The sequence below is a fragment of the Athene cunicularia genome, assembly GCF_003259725.1.
Source record: "Athene cunicularia isolate RWA chromosome 3 unlocalized genomic scaffold, athCun1 chr3_part1, whole genome shotgun sequence".
NCBI lineage: Eukaryota > Metazoa > Chordata > Aves > Strigiformes > Strigidae > Athene > Athene cunicularia.
This window is the reverse complement of record NW_020799097.1, coordinates 6,370,427-6,383,874: the sequence shown is the minus strand read 5'-3', so window position 1 is coordinate 6,383,874 and position 13,448 is coordinate 6,370,427. Positions and strand designations below refer to the sequence as shown.

At 43.2% G+C, this 13,448-nt stretch overlaps 1 protein-coding gene across 1 annotated transcript; it reads right to left on the bottom strand.

The window, feature by feature from the left end:
- Positions 1-2,643: 2,643 nt before the first annotated feature.
- Positions 2,644-13,441, bottom strand: TDRD6 (tudor domain containing 6). The gene is made up of 5 exons (XM_026846427.1): positions 6,895-13,441; positions 6,351-6,469; positions 5,168-5,257; positions 4,307-4,364; positions 2,644-2,738 (listed from the first exon to the last, which is right to left on the bottom strand). The coding sequence occupies exons 1-5, from the start codon at positions 13,439-13,441 to the stop codon at positions 2,677-2,679; spliced, it is 6,876 nt and encodes a 2,291-aa protein (XP_026702228.1). The 3' UTR covers positions 2,644-2,676.
- Between the last annotated feature and the right edge of the window lie 7 nt (positions 13,442-13,448).

Here is a 13,448-nt window from a genome sequence, read left to right as displayed (position 1 = left end):
ATTCACGACTTGGGTCCTTCTGTCCCTTTGTTGCTGATGCTGCTCACGTGGTGGGTGCGCTCAGCAAAGCAGCTGGGGGAGTCACTGTCCTCTTTCATCCAAGAGTCCAGGAGCTGCAAAATTCATCCAAGATGCTGGAAACTGGAGTTCATTTGGATTCTCCACAGGTACTGAGAGCCATATTAGTTTTCCCAATGGAATGCCTTAATCAGAAGTGAAGAGCCACATGGGAGGGGGAGGGCACTGAAGGAAAAGCAGGACTTTCTTTTAAAGGTTTAATTTGAAGCACAGAGAGGAAAAGGGCAAAATTAAGCAAGTCTCTGTGACAGGGTTCAAAACTCACCTGCTAGCAATGTGAGGAGTTCTAGGGATGGGACCGCACTGGGTTCCTGGCACATAGACTGCCTCCAGACTTTGGGTTTGTACAGGACCTCGCACATAGGGACCACCGTTCCCAACCGGGTCTTGGCTGATGCTGCGGTGTAAGCAGCAAAAATTTAAATCACAACACAAAGCTATATAGAAATAAAGAAATAAACCACCAGCATTTTCTCTCTTCAGAATGATGCCCTTGTTTTCTGGAGGGATAGAAATGCAGGCACTAATCTAAGATTATTATCACATGCTCCTATTTGCATGTTTTTGCTAAGGACCGTGCTATAGCATTAACATATTGAAATGTTTTTACAGAAGTCCTGGAGTTCATCTCAACACCAAAACATGGTACCTAGCACATGTTTCCATGAAATCCGTTCAGACAGTCCAGTGGCTTTTAATAAAAGTCCTAGTGAGATCTTCACCACACTTTATTTTTCATATTCCCTAGAAAATATTAACATTATAGCTGGGTCTGGATGCAGCCATGCTGGGATTAACCCCAGCTACTTCTGGAGAGAAGGGAGAAGATCTCCACTTTGGAGCCTGGTAGCAGCCAGAGAAGATGGAAGGGCAGGAACAGAGGACAGAAAAGTACATAAACGGTTGTTGTTGGACAGGGAAGATGGAAGGGCCAGGAAATTTTCACAGTAACTTTGTAGGAAGCCCAGGATCTTAAATTTGGAACCACACTCAAGTGCTCTAGGGGAAGGCTCAGCAACCCTTATACTGAACCTGCACCCCTCCGCACTGCACTCTTCTGCAGCATGACTCCCAGAGAAACCTTGGCAGGGGCTCGAATTCACATTCTGCTTCACGGATGTGCATTTATTTTGAGTTGGTTTCACACAACCAACGACCAAGACATGAAGCTTAAGTCCCTTCATCTCTACCCCCAGGGTTTCAGTGGCATTGCCTTGAGAGTTTTAATTTCCTGGCATTGCCTGTTATCTGCTTTAGGCTCTGGTGTAAGTTTCCTCTGGTGTTGCTGACAGATCAGAAATCATGTGTAAGGTGGGGGTTTGGTTTCATGGGTTGTTTTTCTCTTTCTATGTACATGAGGAGAATATAAGTTGTTTCTATAACAAAAGATCTGAAGATGAAGGTTCTGTGTTGGGATTGTGCTTATACAAGGGCATTAAATGTAAAGGTTATGCCAGCAGGACCATACAGTGGCTGGGGTTCACACTTTGCTCTGTGGGGGGAACTTGGCACCTTAAAAAAATCAGGGTCTAAAATCAGAGTCTCAACTGCTGTGTTTTTAAATAATGGAAAATGTGGATCAGCTGCTTAAAACACAGCTGTCTGTTGCCAGTTCAAATCCATCCCCCCCAGCACCATTCTAGAAGGCAAAGGATTGTTCCAAACTTTGTATCTACCAACCCAAGCTGGTATTTTGGATATCCCTGTGCATCTCAGATGGCACCAGACATGTATTTTTAGGTAACTGGATGGACACACAGCTGTAAGGTGTGATAAACTGCTGCTGTTTTAAGGAGAAGTCCTTACCCCGCTGTACACATGCAGCATCAGAACCCTTCTGTTAGGTCTGCTTCATATTTAATAGGAGAAAGCTGCATCTTTCATTAGTGCATTTAGAGCCAGGTCATAAATACAAGTTCTATTTTGTACTTGACTGATGTTTCACGGCATTCACCATAGCTCACAGTGTGCTCTAGAAAGCAATTTAGGGCCAAAACAAAACCAGTAACTGCAGAACATGCATAGCTACTTCTAACTGCAGTAGTACAGTTGAAGAAAGTTGCATGCAGTAAGTTGCTGTTGTATGCACACAGCATTTAGGTTTTATGCACAGGGAAAGAACAAAGTCATTAACAGAACACTAATCAGTATACGCCACTGAATCTTTATTCAAGCTTTTTCCATTGCTTTATAAGAGCACCAAATGCAAGAACTCATCCCAAAACTACCATGTACAGAAAAAACTCCTCCCCACAACAGAAAGGTACCCTCAACTTCTCTTAGAGAAAAAAACCCCACACTTAACAATGCAACTTTTCAAAAAGCAGATATCAGAAAGCAGTGTTGTGCAACACTAACCTATACAGCAACTCACAAGAAATCTTTGTTCAAGAACCACCCCACAGTGCCAGTCAGGAAGCAAATTCTTATGTAAGTAAAGTATGGCTATAAGAAGTCAAGCTGACAACAGCAGTCTATCAACCAGCACTGTTCCTTGACAAGGAAGTATGGTAGTGACAGGCTTGTATTCTTGTTCCCTGAAATGTTTGCGGACACAGGTACTTGTTCAGCTGCACGTGAAGAACATGTCAGCTGGTTTCAGGAATGTTGGAGGACATGAGGATCTTCAGCTAAATCCGAACTGCAGCCCATTTGCTTTTCTACAGGGAATAAAAACAGATTAGACCCATCAAGACATTTCTATAAACATGTATAAATGCATTAATATCTGAAGTCATAACTCTACAAGGCTTCGGACTAAATGTCATCAACATACTGGACCGTACCTACTCTTATGCAAAGTTAACATATAAAGACAGCTGAAACAACAGAACTGCCCAAGAAGATGAAGCAAGCACCGTGACCAGATTTCAGTTATGAGTTCAAGCTACTCCAACCCCTCAGTGGGCTGAGCATAAGCCACCACAGGAGTTTTCTACTCAAACTGCCTTTCCAGGCAGTGGCCCACATGTACAGCAAGATCCAGCTCTGTGCCACATGGCTGCATCAGCTTAGCTCATGTTTTCTGTGCTGCCACTGAGAGGGTGCCTACACTAATACCAGGCAAAGTATTCAAGTAGACAAAATATACAGTGGACAAATTTGGACAGTAATAATTCTCAAGCAAAAGAGGGGAAAAAAAAATAAAATGATGTGGTAAAAACTGTAAAAGTATTCTCAAAACCAGAAACAGCAAGATCAAGAATAATCCTGCATTTCAGTGATGCAACTGAAGGAGGATTTGTAGATTCATCAGTTTAACATTTTAAAGTTTTTAACCACTTTTCTGCCCAGCAGGTAACTAGATCTCTGCTACAGGCTTCATTATTTTGTTACTGACAAACCAGTCGGCCTTCAGTACAGTTGTGCTGAAATACAATTATCGATTCAATCCCTGAAACCACACATGCTACCTCTAACTCAAGCTTAGTTCAGTCTCCGTCAGGCAACCACTGGACAAACACAGGAACGAGCTGCCCAAAGAGGTTCTGGAGTCTCTGTCCCTGAATAGATTCCAGACCTGAAAGGAAGGTCCTAAACAACCTGATCTAGTTGACCCTGCTCTGAGCACATCCAAAGGTCCCTTTCAACCAGAACTAATCTTCAATTCCATAGATTACAGAGATAGTATATAATCAGACAGAATCTGTACTATTTCCCTTGGGACACAGAATAGGTGTTCACCAGCAACACTTCACAGTTTTTAAGTAACAATAAAGATGTACATGCGCTATTCAAAAACTATCCTTACAACAACTAAGATGGTAATGTGGGTTTAGATTCATAGACCAAGATCTATTAAAGGCGTTCAAACCCCAACCCACAATGCTTAGTAGAGACTGCCTAGCAGTCACTCACCTTGACTTAGAAATGTGAGAAAGAGTAAGTAGCATGCTGGTGGTCGATGCTCAAAACCCTACCAAAAGCTGTAACTTAAGTGTCCCACCCCAGCTTGTCCAAGAGGCTCAGTTCACTACATTGAATAAATAAATACTAAATTAATTTCTAATCAAGACAGAGTTGCAGCTTTCATTGCATGTATTCACCATGAAAAAGACAGTATATAAGCTAATGCTCCTAAGAAGATTACAACAGTATTAAATATATAAGATTAAAAAAAAAAAGTAGTGTTTCAACCGTATTTTCTAACTAAAGCATTTCCTAGAAAATTAGAAAGCATCCAAACACTGAGTAGACAACCTTTTGTTGAGGTTTAAGATAGTCTTACCTTGAAGTAAGGACTCCTCTGGTAAGGAGCACAAGTTTTCTGTTGCAGGGGTTATTGCCTAAACAAAAGGGAACTCTGTTAGGAAGCTGGCACTATTGCCAAGAGAGTTTTTCATTGAGGTGAGGTGCTTGCTTTAATACTAGACCTTTTACATCAGCACTGCTAGACAAATTTACCACTGTTTCCCCCCTTAAAACTCACTACAGAAGTCTTTTGCCCACTTTTTGCTTTGATGCAAAAACTGCATGTGAAGAATGAATTGAAAACTCATTCTGTTACCATCCTCAGGAACATGGTTGATGACCTGAGTTTTGGGTTCCAGACATAAGTTTTTCTTTCATTGGTACTTCATGAACACTAGTGAAAACCTTACTATCATTTCTTAACTACTTAGTAATAGGAGTATTTTTCATGGTTACCAGTTAGTTGGATTCTCTATGAACATGCTCTGTTAAAAGCCACTTATCATCAGCATTGTTCTGCAGTTCTTGATTAACAATAGTCTTCCAGTAACATTCCTTCCTTCCAGCTGCTTTCATTAATCTCTTCCCAGACTGAATTCACAGTCCTCAGGCCAAATGGCTGACAGTTTATATGAATAGTTTATATAAATTAAATCAGTTATATAATAGATTTATACAAATTGCTATAGCCTCCATAGAGATCTATTAGAGAAGGAAGGACAATATAATGTCTCAAAGAATACTGTGCTTCTAGTGGTTGGCATGACACACAGATTTAGATTAATGCCACTTCACCTCTCTATTCTCATGGTGATATAGGAAGAATCACAACTAGACTCAGACCACCCTTTCTAAAAATCAGTACTGTCCTGCCCAGTCCCCTGCCAGACTGCCATACCTCAGATGATCTGGCAGCCCAGTCAGGAATACCGTTCCAGACATTCTCCGGACCCACAATCTCCTCATTGCCACTGGAGAGATTCAAGACCTGTAGAGACAGAACCAAAACATATCTAGCACAGCAGTGGATCCTGAGAATGCACTCAGCAAATAAGACATAGTAGTAGGAAAACATAGTTGAGGACCCCCTGCCTTAGGAAGGCTTTCAGTCTGGATCTTGCAAGGAAGAGCGAGTTAACCTCTGATAAAGCTGACTATCACTACTGAATCTGCTCAAGGCTCTTCTGGGCTTCCAACCATGTATGGTGAGAGAGGAAGGCTGGAAGACACCTACTAGGATCAGAACCAGTAGGAACATTATGAATAGGGATATTACTACATACCTGACACCGACACTCATCTGAAAACAGCCGAGGTTGGCTTCAGATATGCAAGGAATCTACTTGCAAAAGAGCTGGCTTAGATGATCTCAGGCATGTGATCTTTCAAAAGGTTACTTTTAAGAAATGATCTTTTGGATTTGTAACCTTAAATTACAACATAAAGGCCCTTTTATGTAAGTACAATGTCTCCCTCTATATATATACATATGTGTGTACATACTCCCCCTGAACTGGAGGAAGACCCCTCATTTATCCCAATATCTTAAACAACAGTAGAACAAGCCCATGAGATGATCATCTACTGTTAAAGTTAACTGCCATCAACCACTAATTCAATACACATTGCACTGAAGTGGGAATAGTTGTGTATTTGTTATTAATTAGGGTATAATTTAAGTTTCTTCCCAAATTTCTACTGTTATACCACTAATTCCTCAAAGCATCAGTAAAATAATGCCAAGTTTCATGAACATAACAGTAACACAGCTCCGTAGCAGAACATTAACTTGCAGGCCAGACAGAACCACACACATATGAGAATGTACCTCAAACTGAAGCCAGATTCTTCAGTCTTCCCAGCCAATGCAGGACAATAAGATGTGAAGGGCATATCAAGTATTGATGTATAGAATCCACTTGGTCTGAGAGATACTGCTGTTTCTATGTAGTCTATACATCCAGAATCAGTGTTTGCAATAGTAACTCTTAAATTTTGTAATAAAATATTCATAGTTTGGAGGAAGACCAAAGGAGGGCCAGATCTTAAGAATGCAGAAAGAGGATTCAAAATATACTTACTCTGGTACCTTTTTCAGATATCTCCAAAATGCGAGCCTCACACCATTTTAGAGAAGTCCACACCACACATTTGGAACCGACAGCAAAACCCTTCAGATTGCAAGTATATTGCTTGTATTCTACAAGAATGATGACATATCAATGAAGGAAGAAGAAAGAGAAATAAAACACAAAACCAACCCCTCCAAAAAACTCAAATGTTTCACAACCCTGCCCCCATACTCCGCTGCCTCCCTCCAAACTATTTACTTAATACTTGAAAGTTAAATTTTCGTCATCTTGAACAGTCTTGAAAATGCATTTCATGTTCAGAAGTTAATTTCCAATCATAAAATCAATAACATCTCAAAAGTAACATTAGTTGCTGTTAGACTGTCACATTATCCATAAGACACAATATATGATGTCCTTAACCCAAAGCATACTGACATTAACACTAATAATAATTTATTGGAGAATAAAATTTAGATTTCTACAAGAAAGCTATTCTCATATTTGAACATGCACAACATTTTGATTATTTAACTCCTTAAAATCACTTTACCTGCACCACAGTCAGCCAAGTTCTCATTCAGGTTTTTTTCTACTTCTTCATCCCTACGCTTACAGTCTGAAGACTGCACGCGTGTATTTCCACATCCTTCAAAAAAGTCAGTCAAGTCTTGTGTCATCCATTCTTCTACATAACAATCATCTTCCTTCTTCTGCCTCTCCTCATGTTTCTCAAGTTTGCGGTCACATGATTTTACAGTGCAAACAGACTTCTGATTCATTACATCTTTTGTAAGAAAGGAAAATTGACTTCCACTATTTGCAGAACTTTCCAGTGCAGTGTGTTCCAACCCCAACGAGTCATCCTCTCCATCTTCATAGGATGGCTGCACACCAGGCACCATCAGTTCCAGAAATTGCTCCATTTCAGCACCTAGCACTGACAGCATGTCATGGGTCTTCTGGTCCAGTTGTTTCTCAGGTCCATCAGCAAGTGAAGACAGCCTTAGGGGAGGAGGCTCTACTTCCATCCAGTCTTCTTGTATCGCTTCTGCTTTATGAACTCCAGACAAATTAAATTCCAGATTTTTTGCTTTCTCTCTCAAAGCAAGATGATTGGATGGAATCAGTTCTCCTGTATTCAGTCCATTGCTAACTGAAGGCACCAAGTTCTCTCTCTCATGAAGTGATGGTAAGATTTCAAGAGATTTCAGAGCCCCCAACTCCCCCATCTCCTCACCCACAACTGGCAGTTCAAACAATTCTTGTTCCAACACTTTCTCTCTTGCTTCACTGTCCAAAGCTGTTTGTACTTCATGCGACTCTGTTTCCAGAGCTTGCTTTGTTTCTTCACCAAAGGAGAGTGGCACTGAAAGTGCCTCTAGCTCCAGCATCAACTCTTTTAGATCACCATATGAAGAGTGCTTTTGTAATTGATCCAGTTCCACTGATGTCCCTGTTTCATCACTCAAAGATGACTGTACCTGGAGAACTGGCAACCCTTGCACTTCTTGTTCATTTCCCAGGAAAAAACTGGCTGCTGAAGCACCGCCTATCAGTTCCTCTTTCAGATCAGCATCCTCTCCAAACAGCAGTTCACATAATTCTTGTTCTGAAGCTTTCATTTCACTCCCCCAAATATGAAGGCTACAGCTTCTCATTGTTTCTAGTAATACATTGTCATTGCTTTCTCCTTCAGGTAGAGGTATCTCTTTAGCAAAGTTGCTTTGATGCTCAGCTGTTTCACATCCATCATCAGCCTTCCCAGACATAGATTCAACAGCTCCCACTGACACATTTGTTTCTACAGTATTTAAACACTCAGAAGTTAGAACCAGGAAAGCTTCAGAACAAAGTAAAGCACCTTCACTTTCTTCTTGAGCTAATCCACAAACAGCAGTAGTTTCTCTTTTGAGACAATCATCCTTTGAAGATCTGTTTTCCTTTAAGGGGTTCTCAAGGTTTGACAAAGTGTTGTCACCAGTTCCTTTATTAGCCTTCCAAAAAGACTTCATCTCTTCATTAATACTCTTGCCAGAAGCTTCCAGCTTGACAAAAGAGAGAGTAGCTTCAGAAGCTTTATCTTCCTGAGTTTCTATTACTTCAGCTTCTAATAAGAGGTTTTCAGTCATATCATAAAACTTCTCTTTTGCTTCACTAAGCCATGAGCCCTCTGAAGAACTAAAACCTGACAGACAGCAAGCAAATGCTTGATTAGGTACTTTGAGCAATTCACATGGAATCTCTCTGACCATCTCCATGCTAACAGCTTCCTCACTTCCATAATCCACATGTCTAACAACCACGGTGTCATCTTTTATGCTACTGACTTTAGCTCTGTAGAACTTTCCATCTTGACTGTGTTTTGCTAGACAAATATCACCACTTTTAATACAAGATCTGCAATCATTCAAAGAGTTTAGTCCAAGGTTTTCAGCTTCCACTATTTTTTCCTCTATGTAGTTCATGGCTTCTGTATCAGCACGACGACTCCAAAAGTATTCTGGACCATTTACCACTGTGACATGAATTTTTGCAGTCTGACCTGCCTCTGGAAACTTCCAGATAAATGATTTACGATCACTTACACAGGAAATTTCATTTTGACCCTGAGGAGGCAAAGGCTCACCCACAGTTATCGTGCCACTGTTCTCTTCTGTTGAGCTTTCCCTACTTGCAAGATTTTCCTCAGCTAAATCCACTGTTATTATACCTTGATGATCACTGAGAACAACTTCCCATTTATCCTCAACTTTCTCTACAAATTCACACGTTAGAACCACCTCACTTGTTCTCTTGGTGAAGTAAAGCACTGCTTTCTCTCCCCAGTCTGTATTTTTTTTGCATCGAAGTCCACCTAGGAAGCAGTGAATGCCTATTGCTGGAATAGATGACAAGTCTTCAGGGAGCCTGTGCGCTTGATCAACATTAATTACTGAAGTATTACCATAATCAATATACTGTATACTTATCAAATTGTCAGAAGTCTTCTCTTTCACTACAGCTCGATACCACAGGCTGTCTTCTGAATAAACAGCACTGATTAAGTCTCCTGCTTGGAAAAGTTGTCCACAAAGCTTCTTTGCTTGTGTCCTATTGTTTAAGATTTCTGAAATGCTGTTAAGCTGAGCCTCATCACTTTCTAGTTGAACATAAAAATCCAGCGGATCATTTACATGAGATACATACACTAGCACTTTAAGAGCTGGCACTATCTTCTGTTGAAGTAGATCAGATACTTTTTTAAGCATTATACAGCTGCCTTCAGCATTGGATTTAATATCTGACTGTGCATCCAGCTGGATGGAGATGACAGACTCCTCCCCTGCTTTATTTAACACAAAAGCACCCTTCTTACTGCTAAGCATTTCATCAGGCTCTAGTAATCCATCTGCCACATCTCCCTTTGTAGCAGGCTGGAAAAGGTTTACATCTTCTTTGAAGTGCCTTTTGCTACTTCTCCCTCCTCCCTGGGCTTCAGATCTGCATTCATTTCTTTCAAGAGGCCTACCTGCCTTCAAAGGAGACTCTGCAGCCTCATTCCTCTCATTCACATTCGTATTTCTAGAGCACAAAGTTTTATCTTCTACATGCCTACAAAGTCCTGTGTAGTCCTTCAGTTTCGCATTAATTTGAGTACTACCATCAAACAACTCAACCAACAGTTTACCATCAGATTTCTTTGCTACTACTATTGCCTTTAATTGCCTTTCTAAGATAGCTTGCTTAAACCATGTTGTAGCTTCTTTGGGAACATTAGATATATCAGATAAGGAACACCTTATGGCCTGCATTGGCAAAAGCAAGATATCACAAGCATCGTTGGGTAAAGGAAGCAGATGATCTTTCTCTATTGTCTCTGTGTTCCCAAAATCCACAAAGAAGACTTCCATATTAGGTTTTGTTTTTGTAAGTAGTCCCCTGTACCAGCGATTGTCAGTATACCTTGCTAGACACAAGCTCCCAGACTTCCGCAAGGTTTTTAAGCTGGTCATTTTTTCACTTAGACGATCAATGTTATCCATAAGCTGTGACAAGACATCAGCACATCTTTCAAGCTGGCAGTAAAATGTCCATGGATCCTCAACATGCGTAATAAAAACATCTTCCTCGCTCCCAGTTTTGATACCATGCATAGAATAATAGTAAGAATGAAGCTGAACTGAGGATACCAGAGGCTTTTGAGGAGACAAAGGTCTGGCCACACCTCTCTCAGTCAGAAACTGGCAAGCACTCTGAAAAGGTGTCATTAAATCTACAATGTTGAATAGCTCCTTATGTTTTATCGAAGCCAAGGCAAATACTGTACATTTCAGCTCAAAGTGAGATGAGGAAGCATCGACAAACTCCTGAAAAGCCCTAATTGCTGCTTCGTCCCAAGCAAAAGGATCCTGACCATTTGGTTGGATTAAGTTGTAAAGGCTGCACCTGAAAGCCTGAGCCTCTAACTGAAGAAAGCATTTGTTAGTTGAGCGGAGGTTTGTTAGAGAGACCTGCTCTCTGTTGCCATAGTCAACATAGAGAACTTCTACTTTTTCTGCAGAGGGAATTTCACTCGTAATTAGAGCCCTGTACCATTTCTCATCCTCTGAGTACTGAGCTAAACATACAGAATCTGGCCAAGCATATGGATTGGATGAGTTTTTACAATACTCCTGAATTTCAGTCATTAATATCTTAAGGTCACGGCAATTTCTACTTAACTGACACCAAAAATAACCAGGATTTTCAACATATGACACAACTACATTAACTGTACTTCCCACTTCTAACTGACCTCCATAAGAGGAACTTGGCATCGTTTCCACAGAACTCTGTCTCCACGGGATGGGCAGGTTTTCCTTGCCCTCATACTTCTGAGCAGGAAGAGTTTCACTCCTTTTAGAATTGTGAATGGCTGCAACAGGGCGCTCTCTGACCATGACAGCTGTGCAAGGATTAAGTGCTCTATCACTTCTCTTTAGATCAGATTCTTCTCTGAGCCTCTTCTCCGCATTTACTTGGTTTTCCTTCCCAGCATGTGCTGGGGAAAAGGCCTGGCTCACAGCCTTATCAGATGATTTCTGCAGAGTCTCAAGTACTTCACACCTCTGGTATTCAGCATACCCTCTCTGAGCCATGAGTTTACTTACACTTTTCTCTCCTAATTGAGATGGGTCAAAAATGTCAACCATGTATTTGTCACCCTGTGCAGCCAAAAAATGAACCTTTAGTCCCTTGTTCAGTACAATCTCCCTGAATGCAGACACAGATACCTCATTCCAACTCCCTCTGATAGGAGACACACCTACCAAACAAGACTTCAGAGCTAAAGCAGGTAGTTGCCTGAACTGAGGGACCAGCTCCCTTACTGCATACTGATCTACAGTGTCTGTATTGCCTGTGTCCATCAGATGTATTTCTACCTCATTGTCCAGTACCCTGGTGATCACTGCTCGACAAAAGATATCCGCTTTTCTACTGACACAAAGGGATCCAGGCTGTAGGTCCCAGCTAGCACCATCCAGTTTTGGAGCATGGGAGTAAAAATTCCACAAGCTCTGCCTCAGCTGCTTGAGGAGCTGGCGATGCTCATGGAGCTGCAGCCAGAACTCAGATGGGTCTCGGAGGTGGGAAACCCACACATCATGGAACACACCCAACTCCTGATGCACAGGAAATCCAGAAGCAGAGGCCAAATCTCCGTGTGTTAAAGCAACAGAAAGTGCACCTGGGGGGAACTCCAGTTCTTTAGCTGTGGATTCTTCTACTTCCAACTGCTTCTGAGTTTCAGTTTGGCTGACCTGCATATGGCTGCTCACCAGGCAGCAAGTCTGCACCCCAAAAAGATGGTTCAAGTTGACACCATCTTTCCCATACAGGTTCACATAATAGAGATGCTCATAGGAGTTAAAGGCTTTGATGTGAGCACTCACTCCTTTGCCTAGCACCAACGCTTTCAGCTCATTGATCTGTGATGGGGACCAGCCGCAGCCACCGTCTAAGATACCTTGAAGAGCACATGGGTAAGTCACCACAGGCATACGGAAACACTCCACAGGCAAATGGCGCAGGTTAGCTCTGGTCACAGTCTCCTTCCTGCCATAGTCCACAAAGATCACTAGAGCCACTTGCTGGTCCTGCTCCCCACCAATAAGCTCCAGCAGAAGTGCACGGTACCACTGGCCATCTATGCCACGGGCAGCACAGGGTGAGCCCACTTTGGGTAATAAATCCTGCTCCCACCAGTCATAAGCATGGCACATTATATCAGAGAGGCGAAGGATCTCCTGCGACAGGCTCTGCAGCTGGCAGTAGATATGGTGTGGGTCAGAGACATGGGTCACTATGACAGGCTCTGTCACGCCCAACTGAAGCTGCGGGTAGAAGTAATCAGCCTGTGTCACCGCGGAAGCTACAGGGGAACACGCTGGAGGCTGCAACTTGAGCTGGTTCCTGAAGTGGCCGTGAGTTAGGCAGCGCTTGAGCACCTGGCAGAACAAACTGGGGGCGACCTCCCTGGCCAGGCCTAGGTGACACATCTGGTTTACCAGCTGAGGCAGCTCAAGCACTATGAGCTGCGGCGTCACCACCTTCTGCACCAGGCCAAGCACCTCCTTGCCATGCAGGTAGCTGAGGAACTCCATAGACTCCACCGTCCATGTGGGGGGCGAGATGTCCCCACAGGCTGCCTTCCCGGGGCCTCCAGCAGGCATGACATCAGCCACCACACAGCCTAGCACCTCTGGGGGCAGGCGGAAAAGCTTGTTGCTGCCCCGCGCCAGGTAGCAGGCAGACGTGACCACGGTGCAGCCCTCATCGAGCAGGAACACACGGTAGTCCTGGCCACGGCGACTCACCACACAGCAGCGGTACCAGAGCCCGAGCACCTCCACCAGGCCCACGTCCCCAGGGCACAGCTCATCCCCACCAGCCACCGGCCCACCGGGACCCGGGGCAGGTGCCAGCCGCGGCCCCGCCGCCGCCTGGATCTCACGGCGGAGTTGGACGTACTCCGAGCTGCGCTCACCCAGGCGCCCCCACAGCCGCACAACGGGCACCTCGGGGCGCAGGCCCACGGCACACACCCGCAGGGCCACGCTGGCGCCGGGACTGAACATGGCGAGG

Bases quoted from the DNA above. Each gene is read 5' to 3' on its own strand.
- TDRD6 (XM_026846427.1), bottom strand. From the start codon at position 13,441: ATGTTCAGTCCCGGCGCCAGCGTGGCCCTGCGGGTGTGTGCCGTGGGC. The intron at 6,470-6,894 runs GTAAAGTGATTT...TCATTCTTGTAG, and splicing joins CTTGGCTGACTGTGGTGCAG to AATACAAGCAATATACTTGC. The intron at 4,365-5,167 runs GTATGGCAGTCT...CCTTTTGTTTAG, and splicing joins GGGCTGCCAGATCATCTGAG to GCAATAACCCCTGCAACAGA.